At 37.3% G+C, this 25,221-nt stretch overlaps 1 protein-coding gene across 6 annotated transcripts in view; it reads left to right on the forward strand.

Annotated features, from left to right (window-relative positions):
• TRIP4 (thyroid hormone receptor interactor 4) overlaps positions 1 to 25,221 on the forward strand; it is a 105,522-nt gene that overhangs the window by 75,870 nt on the left and 4,431 nt on the right. For all 6 annotated transcript variants that reach the window (XM_077128186.1, XM_077128185.1, XM_077128184.1 and 3 more), the window contains one exon: positions 20,527 to 20,629. In XM_077128186.1, the coding sequence (XP_076984301.1) occupies positions 20,527 to 20,629 (103 nt within the window). The remainder of the gene's footprint in view (positions 1 to 20,526; positions 20,630 to 25,221) is intronic.

Below are 25,221 nucleotides of genomic sequence, written 5' to 3' on the forward strand. Positions count from 1 at the left end.
TAAATAAGAGGAGGGGTGCACTGAGGGTTTTTTTGTAGGGAATAACATGATGAGTGCCTTGCCTGAGGAAAGCTTTTCTGGCTGCAATGTGGAAGACAGATGGAAGAGGAGAGAGATTGAAGTGGAGAGGACTAATGAGAAGGCAGTTGTAGTCAAGGGAAGAGATATAATAAAATCCTGTTCTAGGATAATGTCATTTGAACTGGAAAGGAAGAGGGATAGATGCGACTGGTTTTATATATGCTGAATCAGTCACTTGATATCTTAATTTTATCTCTCAGTAAACCAAAGGCTTAGAGAAAGTGGTCTGCCTGTGGTAGAAGGAATCTGCTGTAGCCTTACTTTCTTCTTACAATCTGTTCATTAGTTTGTCATCTAATTTACTGTGTGAACCAGATGGCAAATTATCTCCTAATTTAAGATTTTATTGCTCAGAATGTTATATAACCATACCTTCAAAAAGTATTTCTTGACTTTCTGTCATGTACCAGGCACTGTGCTGGTACAAGACCAAGGACCCAGAGTTTTTTTTATTATTATTATTGTTTTAATTGAGAAATCTTTACACACATTTCAATCAAGGGCTCACAATATCATTATATAGTTGTATATTCAGCACCATGATAATTTTTTAGAATATTTGCATTACTCCAGAAAAAGAAATAAAAAGAAAAAACTCACGCTTACCATATACCTTACTCTTCCCTCTCATTGACCACTAGTGTTTCTATCTACCCAATTTATTTTACCCTTTGTTCCCCTATTATTTATTTATTTATTTTTATCCATATTTTTTACTCATCTGTCCATATTCTGGATATAAGGAGGATCAGACACAAGGTTTTCACAATCATACAGTCACATTGTAAATGTTATATCTTTATATGATTGTGTGCAAGAATCAAGGCTACTTGAACACAACAGTTTGAGGTAATTCCCTCTAGCCACTCCAAAAACCATAAATTAAAAAGAGAAATCTATATAATGCATAAGAATTAACCTCCAGAATAACCTCTTGACTCTGTTTGAATCTCTCAGCCACTGAAACTTTATTTTGTCTAATTTCTCTGTTCCCCCTTTTGGTCAAGAAGTCTTTCTCAATCTCTTGATGCCAGGTTATCCTGGGTTTTCTGTCTCACGTTGCCAGGGAGATTTACACCCACAGGAGTCATGTCCCAAGTAGGAGGGAGGGCAGTGAGTTCACCTGCCAAGTTGGCTTAGAAAGAGAGAGGCCATATCTGAGCAACAAAAGTTCTCTGGAGGTGACTCTTAGACCTAATTTTAAGTAGGCTTAGCCTATCCTTTGCTGGGATAAGTTTCATAGAAGCAAACCCCAAGACCTAGGGCTCGGCCTATTGAATTGCTTGTCCCCACTGCTTGCGAGAATGTCAGAAATTCTCCAAATGGAGAAGTTGAATATTTCCTCCTTTCTTTCCTTTCACCCAAGAGGACTTTGCAAATATGTCCTTATTCACTGCCCAGATTACTCTGGGATTTATCTAACCAACCTGGACAAGCCCGCAAAATTTCCCACCCTCCTCAAGATTCCATGTACTTACGGTGTTCAACTAAACTTACCATACAAGTCCTAATTCATAGGAAATGCACTACCCAAATTTAAATTTTGTACCAAATAAACATCTCTCCCTTTAATCTTAAACAGAAGTTGAAGTTTTAAAATATGGACGATACCATCCTTTACTTAGTCTTCTGATATACCTTAGTCCTATCCAGATCAGCTTCATTCATATCTCTACTCGCTGTCTGATCACTTTTTCAGCTTTTTCAACATTTCCTGTATAGGGTACTGCTGACTTTCACAGCTTCAAAGTTCCAACCCTGAGTCTTAGGTCTCGCATAAATGCTCTAAATTTCTGGGAAAGACCATGTTATGTACAAACAGCTTAGTATCTCAGAATTTAGAATTAACAGTTACACTTTCTGAATATATATGGCTGATATAAGAACTTACAGTGTAGGACCCTTTACAATAAGCCCCAATCTGATGACCCATGCTCTTGACTTGAGTTCACAAATTTTTATATTATAATTAGTCCATATGATAAAGGCATAATTGTCTTTTGTTCCTGACATTTCATTCAGCATACAGCTCTTAAGGTTCATTCATCTAGTTGCATGCCTCACAACTTCATTCCTTCTTGCAGCTGCTCAGTAATCCATTGTACGAATACACCATATATCCCTCTTACATCCTCAATCATACCCTTAGCTCACCTCCATTCTTTGTGGATCAGAAACACTGCTGCCAGAAACACCAGGGTGCAAATATCCATTTGTGTCCCCACAGTTCCTCAGGTATATACTGAGCAACAGCAAAGACCCAGAGTTTTAACGAGACAGTCAGTCCATGATCTCTACATCTTTACATCTATTAGAAGAGACAAGATAAAAAAATCCAATAGTAATAATTATCATGAATAAAGGAATACACAATGAAAGGAACCTAACTCAGCTTGGCTGGAGTTGGGGTGGGAAGGGTTGGGAAGCTTTTATTTTTTGGGGGGGGTGAGGGGTCGGGTACACGGTCCAGGAGTCAAACCTCTGTCTCCTGCATGAAAGACAAGCATTCTGCCACTGAACTACCCATGCACCCTTGGGGAAGCTTTTTTAAAAATAGTAAGTCCAGAAGAAAAAAGAACTCAACTACTGATACCTTCCTCAATATGCCATTCTATATCATGTCTCCATGCCCTTGTCCACAAGGAAAGCTCCAATTCATCCTTTAAAACAATTCAGATATTACTTTCTTTGTAAAAGTCTTCCTTGACCCCAGTCCATTTTCTCCAAGACAGAATTAATCACTTCCTTCTCTGGGCTACTGTATTCATAGTTTAAAATTATTTATTGCAGTTTTCATTTTTTCCCTGGTAATTATACATTCACATGTAGTTCCTTTAGTTCACCATCTATGTCTTAATCATCTTTATCTCTCCATCATCCTGGCATACAGCCTGGCACATAGTAGTTGCCCAATAGATAGTTGTGACAGTAAATTTAGAGATAGACATGGTAGGTGTGTGAAAAGCCTTAAATGCCATGTATGAGGATTTAAATTGTATTCTGAAGGCAACCATGGAAGTGACAGAAAGAGATGTACGTTTTAGAAAGATTGTCCTGGCAGCAGTATAAAGGATGGATTGGTTGGGGCAAGCCTGAAATTAGGTAGATCATTTAGGAAATGTTCATAGTTCTCCAAGTGAGGCATGATGAAGGCCTGAAACAATGCTGGGGCAGTTGAGTGGAAGAGAAAGAAGCAGATGACAGAAATGCTTAAGAGCTCAAGTTTACAATACTTGATTGGATATAAACGATGAGAGGAAAAGATCAGTCCAGGATGAACTTGGGTTTTTGGCTGCAGTGTGTAGGTAAATGGTAGTACCATTAATTAAAATAGGGTATACAAAAGAAGAAAATTTTCTTTTTAAGTAAATGACTAATAAAATAAATAAGCTGTGACAAAAGAAACCAATAATATAGTAATAAAGGAGAGATGTTCTGTAGTATCTGGTCACCATGAATCCATTTTTCTGTGATTTTTATTTGGACAGTTTTTAAATTCTTGTTTCATCTGTTCTAAAAAAAATGTTACTTAATAAAGGGCTATTGTTGATGCTAACAATACCAGATCGCTTGAGAATTATCTTACATTAACACGCCAAATGAGATCAAAGAATACTCTGAGCTCTGCCCCAAAATAGTTGTTCTTAGTTGAGTCAAAGTGACCATTGGGAGACTAAAATCTAAAATTTGCACAGCCCTTAAAAGGAATCTTTAGCATTCTGAGATATTAGTCCCAGGGAAGACTTCAATGGCTGGTGGCCTCCCAATTTCGTGTTGTTATTAAAGATTAATTGCCAATTTCGTGTCTTTATTAAGTAAAGATTAATTGTTTTTAAGAGCAATTTTCTTTTGGTTCTCACTGATTTAAATTGGAATGGAAGCTTGCTATATTGAAAGTTAAGACCAATGTATTCATGGTGAATGGATGATTCCCAAGTAGGACTCGAAGAGTCAGGGAAAATTCTTTGGTTAATTTTGGAGAAAGTATACTTGCTTGGCATCTTTCAGCTTGTGTAGGCTTCAGGATAGCGTAAGGGATGGTGGATTCCTTCCACTCAAGTAAAGTAACTTAAGCCTCAACCTTCTAACCTGGCCCACAATACCCCACCCCTCCCCAGACAACATATGATAATGAAGGTCTCAGCATACCTTCATCTATGATTAGTCAGCTGTGAGGCTTCCTTGATTTGTCCTCTCTAAGGGCAGCTAAATACACAAATAAAGGACTCAGCATACCTTCATCTGTGATTAGTCAAGCATGAGGCTTACCTGATTGGTCCTCTCTAAGGGCAGCTAAATACACAAATGAAGGACTCAATATACCTTCATCTGTGGTTGGTCAGAAACAAATGAATAATTATGACAATAAGGTATAAAAACTTACTTTTCTTAAAAAAATTTTTTTTTCTTTAAACATAAACAACATACAAACACGAACATTCTTACCATATGATCATTCCATTCTGGTATATAATCAAAAACTCACAATATCATCACCATGATCATTTCTTAGAACATTTGCATCAGTTCAGAAAAAGAAATAAAAAGAAAAAAGAAAAAAACTCATACGTACCATAACCCTTACCCTTCTCTCTCATTGACTCCTAATATTTCCATCTACCCAATATATTTTAACCTTTATTTCCCCTATTTTTTTATACCCCTTACCACTCCCTTTCATTGATCACTAGTATCTCAATCTGCTAAATTTATTTTAACATTAGTTACCCCTATTTTTTATTTATTTTTAATCCATATGTTTTACTCCTCTGTCCATACCCTAATAAAAGGAGCATCAGACACAAGATTTTCACAATCACCGTCACATTGCAAAAGCTATATCATTATCCAGTCATCTTCAAGAAACATGGCTACTGGAACACAGCTCTACATTTTCAGGCACTTCCCTTCAGCCTCTCCAATATACCTTAACCAAAAAGGTGATATATGTATATAATATGTAAGAATAACCTCCAGGATAACCTGTCCACTCTGTTTGGAATATGTCAGCCATTGACACTTTATTTTCTCTAATTTCTCTCTTCCCCCTTTTGGTTGAGAAAGTTTTCTCAATCCCTTGATGCTGAATCCCAGCTCATTCTAGGATTTCTGTCCCATGTTGCCAGGAAGGTTTATACCCCTGGGAGTCATTTCTATGTAGAGAGGGGGAGGGCAGTGGAAAACTCACTTTTTTTTTAATTAATTAAAAAAAAATTTTTTTTAAATATGAAAACAAAGAAACACAAACATTGTTAACATATGATCATTCCCTTCTACATATATAGTCAGTAATTCACAATATTGCCACATAGTTGCATATTAATCATCATTATCATTTCTTAGAACATTTGCATCAATTCAGAAAAAGAAATAAAAAGACAACAAAAAACAATTCATACATACCATACCCCTTACCCCTCCCTTTCATTGATCACTAGCATTTCAATCTAAGTTTATTTTAACATTTGTTCCACCTATTATTTATTTTTATGTCATATGTTTTACTCGTGTGTTAAGGCAGATAAAAGGAACATCAGACACAAGGTTTTCACAATCACACAGTCACATTGTGAAAGCTAAATCATTATACAATCATCTTCAATAAACATGGCTACTGGAACACAGCTCTACATTTTCAGGCAGTTCCCTCAAGCTTCTCCATTACATCTTTTTTATTTATTATTATTAATTAATGGAAAAAAAAGAAATTAACCCAACATTTAGAAATCATACCATTCTACATATGCAATCAGTAATTCTTAATTTCATAACATAGATGCATGATCATCGGTTTAGAGGAAGTAGCAACACAACAGAAGACGATATAGAATGTTAATATAGAGAAAAGAAATAAAAGTAATAATAATAGTAAAAAAAAAAAAAAAAACCTATAGCTCAGATGCAGCTTCATTCAGTGTTTTAACATGATTACTTTACAATTAGGTATTATTGTGCTGTCCATTTTTGAGTTTTTGTATCTAGTCCTGTTGCACAGTCTGTATCACTTCAGCTCCAATTACCCATTATCTTACCCTGATTCTAACTCCTGCTGAACTCTGTTACCAATGACATATTCCAAGTTTATTCTCGAATGTCGGTTCACATCAGTGGGACCATACAGTATTTGTCCTTTAGTTTTTGGCTGGACTCACTCAGTATAATGTTCTCTAGGTTCATCCATGTTATTACATGCTTCATAGGTTTATCTTGTCTTAAAGCTGCATAATATTCCATCGTATGTGTATACCACAGTTTGTTTAGCCATTCTTCTGTTGATGGACATTTTGGCTGTTTCCATCTCTTTGCAATTGTAAATAACGCTGCTATAAACATTGCTGTGCAAATGTCCGTTTGTGTCTTTGCCCTTAAGTCCTTTTTTTTTTTTTTTTATTTTATTTTATTTTTTTTATTAATTAAAAAAAGAATTAACAAAACAATTAGAAATCATTCCAGTCTACATGTACAATCAGTAATTCTTAATACATCACATAGTTGCATATTCATCATTTCTTAGTACATTTACATCGATTTAGAAAAAGAAATAAAAAGACAACAGAATAAGAATTAAAACAATAATAGAAAGAAAAAAAAACAAAAAAAACAAAAACAAAAAACCTATACCTCACATGCAGCTTCATTCAGTGTTTTAACATAATTGCATTACAATTGGGTAGTATTGTGCTGTCCATTTCTCAGTTTTTATATCCAGTCCCGTTGTACAGTCTGTATCCCTTCATCTCTAATTATCCCTTCTTTTTTTTTTTTTTTTTTAATTAACGGAAAAAAAGAAATTAACCCAACATTTAGAGATCATACCATTCTACACATGCACTCATTAATTCTTAACATCATCACATAGATGCATGATCATCATTTCTTAGTACATTTGCATTGGTTTAGAAGAACTAGCAACATAACCGAAAAAGATATAGAATGTTAATATAGAGAAAAAAATAAAAGTAATAATAGTAAAATCAAAACAAAACAAAACAAAACAAAACAAAAACCTATAGCTCAGATGCAGCTTCATTCAGTGTTTTAACATGATTACTTTTCAATTAGGTATTATTGTGCTGTCCATTTTTAAGTTTTTGTATCTAGTCCTGTTGCACAGTCTGTATCCCTTCAGCTTCAATTACCCATTGTCTTACCCTGTTTCTAACTCCTGCTGAACTCTGTTACCAATGACATATTTCAAGTTTATTCTCGAATGTCCGTTCACATCAGTGGGACCATACAGTATTTGTCCTTTAGTTTTTGGCTGGATTTACTCAGCAAAATATTCTCTAGGTCCATCCATGTTATTACATGCTTCATAAGTTTATCTTGTCTTAAAGCTGCATAATATTCCATCGTATGTATATACCACAGTTTGTTTAGCCACTCTTCTGTTGATGGAGATTTTGGCTGTTTCCATCTCTTTGCAATTGTAAATAATGCTGCTATAAACATTGGTGTGCAAATGTCCGTTTGTGTCTTTGCCCTTAAGTCCTTTGAGTAGATACCTAGCAATGGTATTGCTGGGTCGTATGGCAATTCTATATTCAGCTTTTTGAGGAACCGCCAAACTGCCTTCCACAGTGGTTGCACCCTTTGACATTCCCACCAACAGTGGATAAGTGTGCCTCTTTCTCCGCATCCTCTCCAGCACTTGTCATTTTCTGTTTTGTTGATAATGGCCATTCTGGTGGGTGTGAGATGATATCTCATTGTGGTTTTGATTCGCATTTCTCTAATGGCCAGGGACATTGATCATCTCTTCATGTGCCTCTTGGCCATCCGTATTTCCTCTTCTGGTAGGTGTCTGTTCAAGTCTTTTTCCCATTTTGTAATTCGGTTGGCTGTCTTTTTGTTGTTGAGTTGAACAATCTCTTTATAAATTCTGGATACTAGACCTTTATCTGATATGTCATTTCCAAATATTATCTCCCATTGTGTAGGCTGTCTTTCTACTTTCTTTTTTTTTTTTTATTAATTAAAAAAAATTAACTAACACAACATTTAGAAATCATTCCATTCTACATATGCAATCAGCAACTCTCAACATCACCACATAGATGCATGACCATCATTTCTTAGTACATATGCATCGATCCAGAAAAAGAAACAGCAAGACAACAGAAAAAGAAATAAAATGATAATATAGAGAAAAAATAAAAATAAAAATACAAAAATATATAAGAAAAAAAAACAACTATAGCTCAGATGCAGCTTCATTCAGTGTTTTAACATAATTACATTACAATTATGTAGTATTGTGCTGTCCATTTTTTTTTTCTTTAGAAATCATACCATTCTACATATGCAATCAGTAATTCTTAACATCATCACATAGATGCATGATCATCGTTTCTTAGTACATTTGCATCAGTTTAGAAGAACTAGCAATATAACCGAAAAAGATATAGAATGTTAATATAGAGAAAAAAAAAAGGTAATAATAGTAAGAACAAAACAAAACAAAACAAAACAAAAACCTATAGCTCGGATGCAGCTTCATTCAGTGTTTTAACATGATTACTTTACAATTAGGTATTATTGTGCTATCCATTTTTGAGTTTTTGTATCTAGTCCTATTGCACAGTCTGTATCCCATCAGCTCCAATTACCCATTATCTTACCCTGTTTCTAACTCCTGCTGAACTCTGTTCCCAATGACATATTCCAAGTTTATTCTCGAGTGTCGATTCACATCATTGGGACCATACAGTATTTGTCTTTTAGTTTTTGGCTAGACTCACTCAGCATAATGTTCTCTAGGTCCATCCATGTTATTACATGCTTCATAAGTTTATCCTGCCTTAAAGCTGCATAATATTCCATCGTATGTATATACCACAGTTTGTTTAGCCATTCTTCTGTTGATGGACATTTTGGCTGTTTCCATCTCTTTGCAATTGTAAATAACGCTGCTATAAACATTGGTGTGCAAATGTCCGTTTGAGTTTTTGCGCTTAATTCCTTTGAGTAGATTCCCAGCAATGGTATTGCTGGGTCGTATGGCAATTCTATATTCAGCTTTTTGAGGAACCGCCAAACTGCCTTCCACAGTGGTTGCACCATTTGACATTCCCACCAACAGTGGATAAGTGTGCCTCTTTCACCACAGCCTCTCCAGCACTTGTCATTTTCTGTTTTGTTGATAATGGCCATTCTGGTGGGTGTGAGATGATATCTCATTGTGGTTTTGATTTGCATTTCTCTAATGGCCAGGGACATTGAGCATCTCTTCATGTGCCTTTTGGCCATTTGTATTTCCTCCTCTGAGAGGTGTCTATTCAAGTCTTTTTCCCATTTTGTAATTGGGTTGGCTGTCTTTTGGTTGTTGAGTTGAACAATCTCATTATAAATTCTGGATACTAGACCTTTATCTGATATGTCGTTTCCAAATATTGATTCCCATTATGTAGGCTGTCTTTCTACTTTCTTGATGAGGTTCTTTGATGCACAAAAGTGTTTAATTTTGAGGAGCTCCCGTTTATTTATTTCCTTCTTCAGTGCTCTTGCTTTAGATTTAAGGTCCATAAAACCGCCTCCAATTGTAAGTTTCATAAGATATCTCCCTACATTTTCCTCTAACTGTTTTATGGTCTTAGACCTAATGTTTAGATCTTTGATCCATTTTGAGTTAACTTTTGTATAGGGTGTGAGATATGGGTCTTCTTTCATTCTTTTGCATATGGATATCCAGTTCTCTAGGCACCATTTATTGAAGAGACTGTTCTGTCCCAGGTGAGTTGGCTTGACTGCCTTATCAAAGATCAAATGTCCATAGATGAGAGGGTCTATATCTGAGCACTCTATTCGATTCCATTGGTCGATATATCTATCTTTATGCCAATACCATGCTGTTTTGACCACTGTGGCTTCATAATGTGCCTTAAAGTCCGGCAGCGCGAGACCTCCAGCTTCGTTTTTCTTCCTCAAGATATTTTTAGCAATTCGGGGCACCCTGCCCTTCCAGATAAATTTGCTTATTGGTTTTTCTATTTCTGAAAAATAAGTTGTTGGGATTTTGATTGGTATTGCATTGAATCTGTAGATCAATTTAGGTAGGATTGACATCTTAATTATATTTAGTCTTCCAGTCCATGAACACGGTATGCCCTTCCATCTATTTAGGTCTTCTGTGATTTCTTTTAACAGTTTTTTGTAGTTTTCTTTGTATAGGTTTTTTGTCTCTTTAGTTAAATTTATTCCTAGGTATTTTATTCTTTTAGTTGCGATTGTAAATGTGATTCGTTTCTTGATTTCCCTCTCAGCTTGTTCATTACTAGTGTATAGAAATGCTACAGATTTTTGAATGCTGATCTTGTAACCTGCTACTTTGCTGTACTCATTTATTAGCTCTAGTAGTTTTGTTGTGGATTTTTCTGGGTTTTCGACGTATAGTATCATATTGTCTGCAAACAGTGATAGTTTTACTTCTTCCTTTCCAATTTTGATGCCTTGTATTTCTTCTTCTTGTCTAATTGCTCTGGATAGAACCTCCAACACGATGTTGAATAATAGTGGTGATAGTGGACATCCTTGTCTTGTTCCTGATCTTAGGGGGAAAGTTTTCAATTTTTCCCCATTGAGGATGATATTAGCTGTGGGTTTTTCATATATTCCCTCTATCATTTTAAGGAAGTTCCCTTGTATTCCTATCTTTTGAAGTGTTTTCAACAGGAAAGGATGTTGAATCTTGTCAAATGCCTTCTCTGCATCAATTGAGATGATCATGTGATTTTTCTGCTTTGATTTGTTGATATGGTGTATTACATTAATTGATTTTCTTATGTTGAGCCATCCTTGCATACCTGGGATGAATCCTACTTGGTCATGATGTATAATTCTTTTAATGTGTTGTTGGATACGATTTGCTAGAATTTTATTGAGGATTTTTGCATCTATATTCATTAGAGAGACTGTCCTGTAGTTTTCTTTTTTTGTAATATCTTTGCCTGGTTTTGGTATGAGGGTGATGTTGGCTTCATAGAATGAATTAGGTAGTTTTCCCTCCACTTTGATTTTTTTGAAGAGTTTGAGGAGAGTTGGTACTAATTCTTTCTGGAATGTTTGATAGAATTCACATGGGAAGCCGTCTGGTCCTGGACTTTTCTTTTTAGGGAGCTTTTGAATGACTAATTCAATTTCTTTACTTGTGATTGGTTTGTTGAGGTCATCTATTTCTTCTTGAGTCAAAGTTGGTTGTTCATGTCTTTCCAGGAACCCGTCCATTTCATCTAAATTGTTGTATTTATTAGCATAAAGTTGTTCATAGTATCCTGTTATTACCTCCTTTATTTCTGTGAGGTCAGTAGTTATGTCTCCTCTTCCATTTCTGATCTTATTTATTTGCATCCTCTCTCTTCTTCTTTTTGTCAGTCTTGCTAAGGGCCCATCAATCTTATTGATTTTCTCATAGAACCAACTTCTGGTCTTACTGATTTTTTCTGTTGTTTTCATGTTTTCAATTTCATTTATATAAAAGCAATTTCCTTTTGCTTGCTTTGGGATTCCTTTGCTGTTCTTTCTCTAGTTCTTCCAAGTGGACAGTTAATTCCTGCATTTTTGCCTTTTCTTCTTTTCTGATATAGGCATTTAGGGCAATAAATTTCCCTCTTAGCACTGCCTTTGCTGCGTCCCATAAGTTTTGATATGTTGTGTTTTCATTTTCATTCGCCTCGAGGTATTTACTAATTTCTCTTGCAATTTCTTCTTTGACCCACTTGTTGTGTAAGAGTGTGTTGTTGAGCCTCCACATATTTGTGAATTTTCTGGTACTCCGCCTATTATTGATTTCCAACTTCATTCCTTTATGATCTGAGAAAGTGTTGTGTATGATTTCAATCTTTTTAAATTTGTTAAGACTTGCTTTGTGAGCCAGCATATGGTCTGTCTTTGAGAATGATCCATGAGCACTTGAGAAAAAGGGTGTATCATGCTGTTGTGGGATGTAATGTCCAATAAATGTATGTTAAGTCTAGCTCCTTTATAGTAATATTCAGATTCTCTGTTTCTTTATTGATCCTCTGTCTAGATGTTCTGTCCATTGATGAGAGTGGTGAATTGAAGTCTCCAACTATTATGGTATATGTGTCTATTTCCCTTTTCAGTGTTTGCAGTGTATTCCTCACGTATTTTGGGGCATTCTGGTTCGGTGCGTAAATATTTATGATTGTTATGTCTTCTTGTTTAATTGTTCCTTTTATTAGTAGATAGTGTCCTTCTTTGTCTCTTTTAACTGTTTTACATTTGAAGTCTAATTTGTTGGATATTAGTATAGCCACTCCTGCTCTTTTCTGGTTGTTATTTGCATGAAATATCTTTTCCCAACCTTTCACTTTCAACCTATGTTTATCTTTGGGTCTAAGATGTGTTTCCTGTAGACAGCATATAGAAGGATGCTGTTTTTTAATCCATTCTGCCAGTCTATGTCTTTTGATTGGGGAATTCAGTCCATTAACATTTAGTGTTATTACTGTTTGGATAATATTTTCCTCTACCATTTTTCCTTTTGTATTATATATATCATATCTGACTTTCCTTCTTTCTACATCTTCTCCATACCTCTCTCTTCTGTCTTTTCATATCTGACTCTAGTGCTCCCTTTAGTATTTCTTGCAGAGCTGGTCTCTTGGTCACAAATTCTCTCAGTGACTTTTTGTCTGAGAATGTTTTAATTTCTCCCTCATTTTTGAAGAACAGTTTTGCTGGATATAGGAGTCTTGGTTGGCAGTTTTTCTCTTTTAGTAATTTAAATATATCATCCCACTGTCTTCTAGCTTCCATTGTTTCTGCTGAGAAATCTACACATAGTCTTATTGGGTTTCCCTTGTATGTGATGAATTGTTTTTCTCTTGCTGCTTTCAAGGTCCTCTCTTTCTCTTTTACCTCTGACATTCTAACTAGTAAGTGTCTTGGAGAACGCCTATTTGTGTCTATTCTCTTTGGGGTGTGCTGCACTTCTTGGATCTGTAATTTTAGGTCTTTCATAAGAGTTGGGAAATTTTCAGTGATAATTTCTTCCATTAGTTTTTCTCCTCCTTTTCCCTTCTCTTCTCCTTCTGGGACACCCACAACACATATATTTGTTCGGTTCATATTGTCCTTGAATTCCCTGATACCCTGTTCGAATTTTTCCATTCTTTTCCGGATAGTTTCTGTTTCTTTTTGGAATTCAGATGTTCCATCCTCCAAATCACTAGTTCTATCTTCTGTCTCTTTAAATCTATCATTGTAGTTATCCATTGTTTTTTCCATCTTTTCTACTTTATCCTTCACTTCCATAAGCTCTGTGATTTGTTTTTTCAGTTTTTCTATTTCTTCTTTTTGTTCAGCCCATGTCTTCTTCATGTCCTCCCTCAATTTATCGATTTCGTTTTTGAAGAGGTTTTCCATTTCTATTTGTATATTCAGCATTAGTTGTTTCAGCTCCTGTATCTCATTTGAACTATTGGTTTGTTCCTTTGACTGGCCATATTTTCAATTTTCTGAGCGTGATCCATTATCTTCTTCTGGCGTCTGGGCATTTAGTCAGATTTCCCTGGGTGTTGGACCCAACAGGTTGAAAGATTTTTCTGTGAAATCTCTGGGTTCTGTTTTTCTTATCCTGCCCAGTAGGTGGCGCTCGTGGCACAAGTTTGTCTGTGGGTTCCACCAGTAAAAGGTGCTGTCGGTCCTTTAACTTTGGAAAACTCTCCCCGTAGGGGAGGTTCGCCAGCCGAAGCGGCTTGGAAGAGTGCCAGCCGGCCTGGGGGTCCGAACGCGGGGAGGGTCGCCGGCCGCCGCAGCCCAGGAGAGTGCCCGTCCGAATTTCCTAGTCGGCCTGGGGCGCCAAGCGTGGCGGGAGGGCGCCAACTGCTGCAGCCCGGGAGAGTGCACCGTTCCCAGCCAGACTGGGGAGTCACGTGTTTGGAAGGGACCCCCCCGGTCACCGTTCTCCATGGTCTGGGAATTTCCGACCCAACTCTCTCACTTGGTCCGGGGGGCCTCGCGTGTTGGGGGCGCCAGCCGCCGCGGCCCGAGTGGACCGCCTGCCCAATTCTGCCAGCTGGCCTGGGAAGGAGGAAGGGTGGGACTCCCCGGCCACTTGCCATTCCACCCGGGAAAGCCCGCGCCCCTCGGCGATCTCACCGAAGCTGGTTCTCCCAGATAGTCAGCCATTCCAGGATGGGGTACGCCGTCCCTTTGATCTCCGTCATGGCTCCGGGTGCTGCTCTGTATCCTCTCCACTCCCCCAGTAGCTGTTCTGGAGGAGGAAAGATGAGGGTGGCAAGGCTGTCGAGGACGGTGGCGGAGGAGCTGGTGAAGGTGGAAGAGGGTTCGGTGGTGGTTGGAGAGCCGCCGGAGCAGGAGGAGAAAAGGAAGGATAAGATGGTTGATGGAGCGCCACCGGAGCAGAAGGGGAAAGAGAAGGGCAAGATGGCGGCGGGAGTGCTGCCGGCGGAGAAGGGGGAAGAGGAGGGCTGGCTGGTTGGCGGCGGGAGCGCCGCCGTCGGAGAAAGAGGGGGAAGAGGGCTGGCTGGCTGGCGACGGGAGCGCCGCCGGCGGAGAAAGAGCTCTCCATTACATCTTGACTAACAAGGTGATATCTATTTAATGTGTAAGAATAACCTCCAGGATAACCTCTCGACTCTGCTTGGGATCTCTCAGCCATTGACACTTTATTTTGTCTCATTTCGCTGTCCCCCCTATTGGTTGAGAAAGTTTTCTCAGTCCCTTGAGGCTGAGTCTCAGCTTATTCTAGGATTTCTGTCCCACGTTGCTAAGAAGGTCCACACCCCTGGGAGTCATGTCCCATGTAGACAGGGGGAGGGCAGTGAGTTTGCCTGTTGTGTTGACTGGAGAAAGAGGCCACATCTGAGCAACAAAAGAGGTTCTCATGGGGATGACTCGTAGGCCTAATTTTAAGTAGGCTTGACGTAACCTTTGTGGGGTTAAGTTTCATATGAACAAGCCCCAAGATTGGGGACTCAGCCTATTGCTTTGGTTGTCTGCACTGCCTGTGAGAATATCAAGAATTCAACTTGGGGAAGTTGAATTTTCAAAAACTCACTTTTTAATTGGCTAGTTTCCAAGACTAGGTTGTAACTCCTAAGTAACCAACCAGTGGTGAACTGGGGGAGGAATTCTTTTGCATTAGGTACTAAGACAAAAGGAGCCTGTGCACTCCCACATTTTGCACTTGCTGTTTGTTCCTGTGAGTGCCCGTTTTCATGAGAAAGAAATAAAAGAGCTTCTGCCATATTGCTTGAGCGTCAGAAGAGCTCACTTGAGCTGGCAATGCTGAACTGGTAACACTGAGCTAGTAGCACTGAACTGGTAATGCTGTTCCATATAATAGTATTCCAAATGGTGCAGAAAACCACAGTGGAAATTTTACTGTGAGTAGGTTGGGACCAGGAAGATCAGTGTTGAGTAGTTTCAACCAGATCTTCTTCCACAAATGACTGTAGGGCCTGTAGGTTATATATCGTTCATCTTTTGTTCTTTTTACCTAGAACATATATAAGAATTGTCTCTGAAACATTCATCTGGAAGCCCCTTTCTTTGATACTGGACCTGTGACTTGATTTGGATAGTACTGGTAGATTGGAGTCTATCCCACTTTGGGCTAGCTTTATCTAAACCTAGTCAAATGTGCAGTAGTCATCTGGTCAAAGTATTGTCATCACATCAGTTAACCTGATGTGAAAATACTTTAGCTTTCAGATAGTGGGGTCTGAGGTCCTAGTTACACTGTGAACAACTTAAATTGCTTTGAACAAAAATGTAAATGAGAACTATTTATTTATCAGAGAACCCAATTGTTTTCAGGATTTACTTCTTTGTATCTCTTGTATCTGTGGCCTCTTTACAGACTGGTTTCCTTCTCTCTGAGTTACCTGTGCAATCTTTCTATAGTTTTCAGCTAACTAGATTTCAAAGCCTGATTTCGGGTTCTCTCTAGTTCTACAAGTTTCAAACTCAGAAAACTTACAGCAAATATGTCCTTTGTCAATAAGCTCTATTTACTTTAGCTGTTAATCCTGTAGAGACAGGTATAAGACTTATAGGTCATCTGGTTGTTTGTTGTAAACAGTGACATAGTTTAGGAGTTATTGATAATTTCAGTACAAGAACTAAGTGGAGGCTTGCAGAGTTGGTAAAAAGGCACATTTGGCTCTTATGGAAATAGCAAAATACATGTTTTCTAGATAATGGGTGAACAGTTTCTCTTTAGAGAGAAGAAAATAGCTGTTCAGTAGTTAATTACTTGTTATGTTAGACAACTGTGAGGCAAGAAAGATGAGTGAGCCCATCTCCTCCATCTCTCAGGCTGGCAACCAGGTGATAGGAAGCTCATTAGGCAAAAATAGCAACAACTACCTAAGTATTCTTTTACCAAATTTCAGTGATTGCTTTGAGTCGCCTAATCGTAAAACCTACATTCCCTAATTTGTTTATTGTGTTATCTCAGTGACAGTGACCCTTAATCCAGCATCCTCTCTAAATTGGGAATGACATCTAGAGCTTTCCAACATTTTTCACAAATGCAGACTTCAACTCTGTTCTGTTTTTTACTCTTGCTCTGGGTCAGCTACAGTTTACTCTTTGACTCTCAAAGATCCCTTTCTTGTAAGACCCCTGATTTGTTAGTGTATAATATGGCCCTTAGTGACCAGGTTCCATTTGCACAGATTATAGTTTTGGGGGAGTGCTGAGGTTCTCAAGCTGACTTTGGTTTAATGCATAAAAAATAATCCTTTTTATTGTGAAAAATAATCCTTTCTCTCACTGCATAGGCCTTTCCTTTCCTCATTTCTTCTAGGCTGCTTTGCTTTTCACCTGTTTTTTTTTTTTTTTAACATGGGCAGGCACCGGGAATTGAACCCGGGTCCTCTGGCATGGCAGGCAAGCATCCTTGCCTGCTGAGCCACCGTGGCCTGCCCTTCACCTCTGTTCTTGTAAGCCCTTGAAATTCAGTGATAGACCTTGGGAAAGGGCTATTCACATGGAACTTGAGAGATAACGTGGGAAAGTTGATTTCAATATATATCTTTATTTTGAGACATGAACGACATGAACGGTTCCAAGGAACCTATTGTATAATTTCATTTATCCATTGTTTCCCCATTATTTGACTTTTGCTTACTCTGTTTATATATATATATAGGGCCATGTTGGCCACTTGCCAAGACATAAGCATTTGCATTTAGCTTGAGGAATAATAGATTATAGAAGAGCATCTGCTTTTACCCAGAGTTATAGTCCTAACAGTGTCCAATTTTCAGCATGTGCATATTCAGCATGATTAAGATAACCTTAATGCACAAGTTGGTACTTCATTGTTCTTTCATTCAGCATGTATTTTTTGAGTGCCTACTATGTGTCAGGTATGATTCATGGTGCTGAGATTATAGCAGTAAACAAAACACAAAAATCCCTATCCTCTTGAAGCTTTCATCCTTGGAGAAGGAGACTACTTTTTTTTTTAAGTAAATTATATAGTATCAGATGATAATAAATGCTGTGGGAAAAAAATGAAATAGGATTGAGAATTATGTGTGCCAGGTTTGTGGGGCGATTTGTTCACAAAATTTAAATAAGGTCATCAGGGAAGATTCACTACAAAGTTAACATTTGAATAAAGTCCTAGAAGAAGAAAGCATGTCATGTGGATATCTAGGGAGTAAAGCAGGAAGAGGGAACAGGCAAGTGCAAAAATCTTGTAGCAGGAGCATTAAAGAAGTCAGTGTGACTGGAGTGGAGGGAAAGTCGGATGGAGTAGTAGGGGAAGATGTCAATAAGGAAATGGGGAGCCAGATTGTCTAAAGACCTGTGATAAGGACATAAGCATTTATTCTAACTGACATGAAAAGCCATTGGAGAGTTTTAAGCAGGATAATGACATCTGGTCATTTGAAAAGATAGCTCTGGCTGCTGTTTTGAGAATAGACAAGAGAGAGGTTAAGGGCAAAAACAGAGCCAGCAGGTACAAAGTTATTGCAGTAATCCAGGGAGACATCATGATGACTTGGTACAGGGAAGTAGTCTTAAGGATGTCTTAATAAGTGGTTAGATATTGGATATATTTTGAGGTAGAGCTGACAGGATTTACCAGTGGTTGACCGTGGGATTTTTGGCCTAAACTGTAATGATGGATAGCCATTTATTGAAATGGGTATGAAGAAGAGAAGCAAACTTTGAAATTCAGGCCCATGATTTTTGACATTATATTATACCTATTACAGATCAAGTGAATATATTGAGTGGGAAGATATATGTACAAACCTGGAATTTAGGGGAAAAGTCCAGGCTAAAGATACAAATTTGGAATTCCTTAGCCCGTAAATAGATTTTTAAATTCTGAGGTGGAAGGAAATCATCAAGTTTGTGAATGTAGAGAGAAAAGAGGTCTGAGACTTGACTCCTGCAGCATGTCAACATTTAAAGGCTGGGGAGATAGGGAACAGCAGCAAATAGCAAAACCAGGAAGAGAATGGTATCCTAGTAGCCAAGTGAGGAATGTGTTCAAGAAGGAGGGAGAAATGAATACTGACATGTTACACAAATAGATCAGTTAAGATGAGAACTGAGAACTGACCATTTGATTTAGCAGTATGAAAGTCAGTGGACGACATTTACATGAATAGTTTTGGCTGGAGTGATGAGAGTGAAAGCCTGTTTATAGTGAATTCAAGAAAAAAATAGGAGAGGAATTGGAGGCAAGGAGTATAAATAATCTTTTGATTAATTTTGTTGTAAAAGAGATCTGAGAAATGAGACACTAACTGGAAGAAGACATAGGATCAGGAGAGGAGTTTTTTGAGTTTTATGTTTGTTTTATGGGAGATATTACAGAAAGTTTGAGTGTTAATGGAATTGATCCAGAAGAGAGGGAAGAATTTCTGATGCAAAAGAAAAAGGAGAGAATGGCTGAAATGGCTTGCAGTTTAGAAAAGCAAAACTGTGAAGTCTTCCTGGCAGCAGTGCCCTTTGCTTCAGTGCTTTTTAGGCCACAGAGAAGAGAGAGCAGGAAAATTGAAGAGACAGTAATTGTGACTGCTGCTGCTTTTGGCCTCTGTAGAATTAAGTTTAAAGATCTTGATGGCAGCCTCTCATCTCGTTCATGCCAAAGTACCTCAGCATGGGTCTTGCGCAGAGCTCACTTCCTTCTGAAATCCAGCAATCACAGCTGGGCCCTGCCTTTCTTTGAGTTCTAAAGATCCAGGGGTAGAGGAAAAAGAGGGTTTACCTTCCCATCTTTAGTCTTTCTTTTCCACTGTAAACGTTCTGCCCCTGCCTATGAATACGATTGTGGCTGATACTTGATATTAAGCTTATGTTTTATCAAAGTACATGCCACATCTGTCCCACACTAAAGCCATGGAATGTGGACAGGACCAAAAGCAGCTGTTTTCCCTATAGAATTACTTATCACATAGACCAGAATGGTCAGTGAAAAAGTTTATCTGTGCTCCCACCAGTTATAGAGAAATTTGAATTTTCTTCCTCATTTCACTGAAACCTCTTTTTCTGTTTTAGAGGCTTAACTCTTTAGAGGGCACATCTTAGCAGGTAAATACAATGGGAAATCATTCCATTTTATTTGATGGTAGTTGCTAAGACAAAGGCTCCTCTGGTAATGAAGTCTGACCAGATACCCATGACTCATATTTATTGAACATATAAACATAAGACATCCCAAGGTAGGAAATAATGAAATATCAGATCAGTTTGGCATTGCTCGAGGGTGTTTTCTGCTACCCACCCCACCCTACAGTTGTTCCTTAAATTGTACTCGTGTGGCCAGCATAGTCTTACATAGGTTCTTTGCAGAGGAATAAAAGTCTTAGGTTTTCACACAGATTTACTTTGTGATAAGAAATCCAAAGAAGGCATTTAAATAATTTTCAGAATTACTCGACAGGAACCTTTTCACCCTAATTAAGCTTGTAATGCATCCAGCAAAACAGCTTTTGCATGCTCATACCTTTCATAATGAATCATCTTCCTTCCCTTTAGTGAGAGAAGGGCTTTGTTTACTGTTACTAGTAGAATTTCTACAAATGTTTTGTTTCCCCTTAGTCTTTACAGTGTGTCACTTGAGTTGAACCTTTTGGGTGCCCAGTTTTTCTGAAGGAGATCTTTGAATTTTCTGGCTCAGAATTACTTGCATTAAAAGTATAGTCAGTTTTGATTCTTTCTTTTGGGAGAATATCAGATATCCCTGTTTTTTATGAAATTGTTTCTAATAGAAAGTCAGATGGGGCAAATAAACTGTATGACTTCTATACTAAAACCTGGCAAAAGATGAGTTTGTTTTTGCTTGTGCAGCATAATCCTCTTTACCTGACTATGAGATGGAGAGTACTATCATCAGGACGTTGGGGTGAAATCTAGGACATCCTTAATCTCTTTGAAATTCATAATTTGTCCCAACTAACCTAAGAGTTTTATTTTTATATTTTGCAGTACCCAGACATCAGTCAAGAATCTGATGCTCCATTTGTTTTTATCTGCATGAATCCCCAGGAAATGATTGTGAAGTTTCCTATTAAAGGAAATCCGAAAATCTGTAAGTCACTTTTATGGTCTAATTTTCTTTCTTATTGTTTTGCATGTCACTTTTGTTTGGAGTTTTAGAAATTATCTCTTTTTACCCTTTTCTATGACATCCTTAGAATTGGAGGATTAATATAATTATTTTTATCAGTAACTTCAATGTTAGATTAACTACAGTATAGCTTTTCCAAAAGTGTACTTGATCCTCTACTGTTGACATACTAGTGAATCACTCTAAACTTCCATTTAGAACTCCATTACATTAAAATGCTATTTTTCAGCCAAAAGAGTATGTTTTACCCCACTGTACTGCTCATTAAAAATAAATAGTAAGCCAGTGCCAATGGCAACATTGTCATTCATCCATCCAATCCAAGAACGAGACTTAACTTTTTAACTCTCTTTCATTGTCTATTTTGGAGGTACCACGTCCACATTTCCCTTGAATATTGATTCCTACCACTCTGCCCTTAGCCCTCTTGCTTTTCATCCTCTTTTTAAAACCTCTTGATGATTTCTTTGTCTTTAACTTTTGCTCTTATGTGTTTGTTATTTATAATGTCCTCTGTGTATTCACTTCTCAGGAAGTGCTTATTGACAACTCTTTCAACATCCAGTTCTTCTTCAAGTCCCAACTTTTCTCCCTCTGTCTAGTCCTGTAGCAGACTCTTCTATCTCAAAACAATCTCAAAAAAACATATGGTGGTGCCTCCCTATCTAACTTCCTTTTAAAAACATCAATGACTCTCCCATTTGCTCATCTCAGTTACCATTCTGTGTGTCTGTGTCATTGCCTCTGTGTGAATTGGGGGTAATAGCCGAAGGCATTGTCCTCAGCTATGCACAAATATACTTCCCCCTATACCTTGGGGACCAACTCGCCATTTCATAAGCCTATTCTCTAGAGAAATATTTCTCAAAGTATTATGAAAATAAAAATTACTTAGAGAACTGTTTAAACACAGGTTCCAGGGTCCTGTTCACAGATAATATTGATTCTGCTGTTAGCTGAGTACACTTTAACACTGCTTTTGATCACCAAATGAATGCTTAGAATATGAATTTTTAGTACTGTAAATTCATTGCAAAATTCAGGCAACCTTATGATTTATAAGACATATATGTTCCTAAGATTCCTGCAAGTCAGAAAATGTATGAACATAGGTGAGTATAAATTATTTACTTCACATTGTATCCCAGCTGGTGTCCAGGTAGTCCTGGAAATTCTTTTTTCTTCTCTACTCTTTAAAATTTAAGTCTTCCTCTTTTTCTTCTTCCTATTCCTTAGTTGTGGCATCTACCCCTTCCTATTCCAGTCCATTCTCACCTTAATCTAGGCACTAGTCACAACCTGGTTGCAGGAAGAAAGGGTGATGTCTTTTTTCTCAGACCCACTGTTGCTTGACCTTTAGTCCCAGTTTCCTTTCCTTAACTTCCTCCCATATCTTGATTTTCATCTGCTGCTTAAAGTCTTGTGAGAAAATTTCCTGAAAACAGAGTTTAGATATTTCTTTGAATTATTTTATTTTAGTACTTTGCTACCCATAGATCTACCTTCCATATATGTGGCCTTCATTTTTCTCCATAAGGTTTAAATGGGGTTGAGGGGGTTGGGGGGTGCCTGTGGGCGAGTGATGCTACTGGGAGAAAGCTTTAATAGACTGTGTTTTCCTCATTGTTGCTGATAGTTAAAATCTTTAACTTTTAATCTTTGAGCAAGCTGTGGGCTTGTTTCACAAACAACAAGGCAGGAGAGAAATTGTGAGATTGTAGGTTCTTCCATGGTAGGTCACATAAAGTAAAACCTTTGGTCAGCAACAGTAATTAGCAAAAATAAAAAAAGAGAGAAAAGGGTGGCCAATCCCTATGCGTTTCAGGAAAAAATTCTATTGAGAGAGCCAGCCTACCTGGGATGTTAGTCTAGTATGAAGTTTCTATTCTGTTAACTCTGGATTCCTCTATACTTCATTCCTTCTTACCATCTCTAAAAGTCTTCCACTCTGCCAGAACTCTCTTCCCTGAGGCTATGGGCACTACTTCCAGTGGCTTAGAGGAAGTGGTTAAGTGCCTTGGTATTAATATTAATAATCTATTTCATTTATAGGCATATTAATGTCTTAAATTGATTTTTTGTGGGATGGTTTAAGAACCTAGCTACCTAGGTTATTGTAAAAAATAGATTATTCCTATGAGTAATGTGTTCCAAGTTCCAAACATTTGACTTGGAGAATACATACAACCCATGTACATGTTCTATCATGTATTTTTATATACCTTATGTTAATGGTATATATTTTGATTTGTTTGTGTTTTTGGAAATACAAACTTGAGCTTGCTTGATCTGAAGGTAACTGTTTGTTGAAATTGAAATAATGCCAAAAAGAACAATGTATAATATGATATCACTTGGCTTTGTGTCTGCTCAAAGTAGATAACGCAAAAAAGTTAAGTTTAGTAGAATAATATAGGTTGAGTGCTCTAATAAAGAGATAAAGGAAATCTTGTTTATCCTCTATAAACTCATGCAAATACTGTCTTATATCTTATTCAAAGTAATGTGAAAATCCCCGAGTGTTATATTGACCAATGATAAATCCTTTTTCTGGTTTTAACTCCTAGCCTGTCTGCTGCACATGCATTTGATTTTCTTTTAGGTCCTACAATTGAGGATGTAATTTAACACTGCAATGCTGTAGGTACTAAGTTTAAATTTATTGAGGAAATACAGAAACTAAGCATTATCATTGCTACTGAGAATGTGCATTTTTGTAGTTCATTGCCCTGAGAATGTGCATTTTTGTAGTTCATTGCCCAGATCTGAAGTCTAGAAGGACCAGACTGACTTGGAACTTGAGCTCAGAGTTCCAGCAACCCATGGGTAGCCATGATCCCTGCTCCTTCAAGCAAGGATCCCTGTCCTATTATTTGTTCCTTCCCTTCATTGTCCACAGCTGGCCCAAGAATTGCCACTATTAGTGGTCATTATTATAGATGTTAGAAATACAAAGGAGTCCTTACTTGTGAGATTGCTGGCACATGTCTGGTTATATTAGGCAGCCAAGGTAATGAAAGAATTTCTGAATCCCTGGGATGCCCTGGAAATCCCTGTTTTTCTTATATTTTATTCCTCCTTCATCCTTCTATTAGGTTTCCATTTTATAACATCAGCTTAAACCAGCAATTACTTTGCCTACCATTGAAAGCTTTGCTCTGGTGGGCTTGATCTTTCCTGAGTTAGTCTCACTTGAAGGTTTTTACATTCAACCTAGAGTTTTCTGAAACTTACACATGAAATGTTCTTATAGAGTAAAACTTTGAGAGCGGGAAGAAGGTGATGTCTTTATTTTAATATGATGATTCTGAAATATAGTTCAAGATCTGCCTGGGGTTATATAGTACATTAAAAGTAAAATTGAGACTGTAAGAAATGAAACTCCCAGGCCCCAGTGTAAATAATAAAAGACTATCCATTACTTTTTCAGGGGGCTTTCTTTGAATTTGTAAAGCAATTTAACCCATTATTTCAATTAGTTATTTGATGAAATGACCTAATATATGTGAAATCCTTAACACAATATCTAGTACATAGAAAGCAATTAATGATAGTTGAAATGCTCTCAACAACTCTGCCGTCAAGTTCAGGATTTTTTCCTCCTTTCATTTTACAGTTGTGTAAACAGGGTTACAGAAGTTGCATTTTATTCAACTCTTCTGTATTTAGGTTTTCTGCTCTTTTCACTGCCCCTGATTGCCTCAGAAGCAAATTATTACAATTTACATTTCACTTTTAGGGTATAATATCATAGATCTATCTGAAAGGGGTCCAAATTCGTCTTAGAGTTAAGAAAGTTGAGAACAAGGATGATTAGTGACTTTCTCAAGGTTTACAGCTAGGTAGTCTCAGGACTGAAACTGGGACCTAAGTTTTCCAACTTATTCAATATAGAGAAGTAGAAGTTTGGGGTCCTAGATGGAATTTTAAATTCTGCCCTAGTGTTTAAAGGAGGTAAACACTACTCTGTACCTCTGGGTATCATCAGCTTTACAATGGGTATTCATATGTTTATGGGATACCTAGTTTTATTTTGTTTTGTTTTTGTTTTTGACATACTTTCCGACTTACAGGGAAATTGTAAACATAATGCATAAATAATATAGAAAACTCCAAAATGTCTTTTACCCATATTAATTAACTTTTAACATTTAAAAAATTTTTTTAATTTATTAATAAAACCAATCAATGTACAATATGAACATTCTTTTCTTATCACAGTTGTATATTCATCATCATGATTATTTCTTAGAACATTTGCATCAATTCAGAAAAAGAAAAAGAAAACAGAAAAAAATTCATACATACCATACCCCTTACCCCTCCCTTTCATTGAACACTAGCATTTCAATCTACTAAATTTATTTTAACATTTCTTCCCCCTATTATTTATTTATTTTTATTCCATATGTTTTATTCATCTGTCCATAAGGTAGATAAAAGAAGCATCAGACACAAGGTTTTCACAATCACACAGTCACACTGCCAAAGCTGTATCATTATACAGTCATCTTCAAGAGACATGGCTACTGGAATGTAGTTCTACATTTTCA

Source organism: Tamandua tetradactyla, chromosome 14, assembly GCF_023851605.1.
Source record: "Tamandua tetradactyla isolate mTamTet1 chromosome 14, mTamTet1.pri, whole genome shotgun sequence".
NCBI lineage: Eukaryota > Metazoa > Chordata > Mammalia > Pilosa > Myrmecophagidae > Tamandua > Tamandua tetradactyla.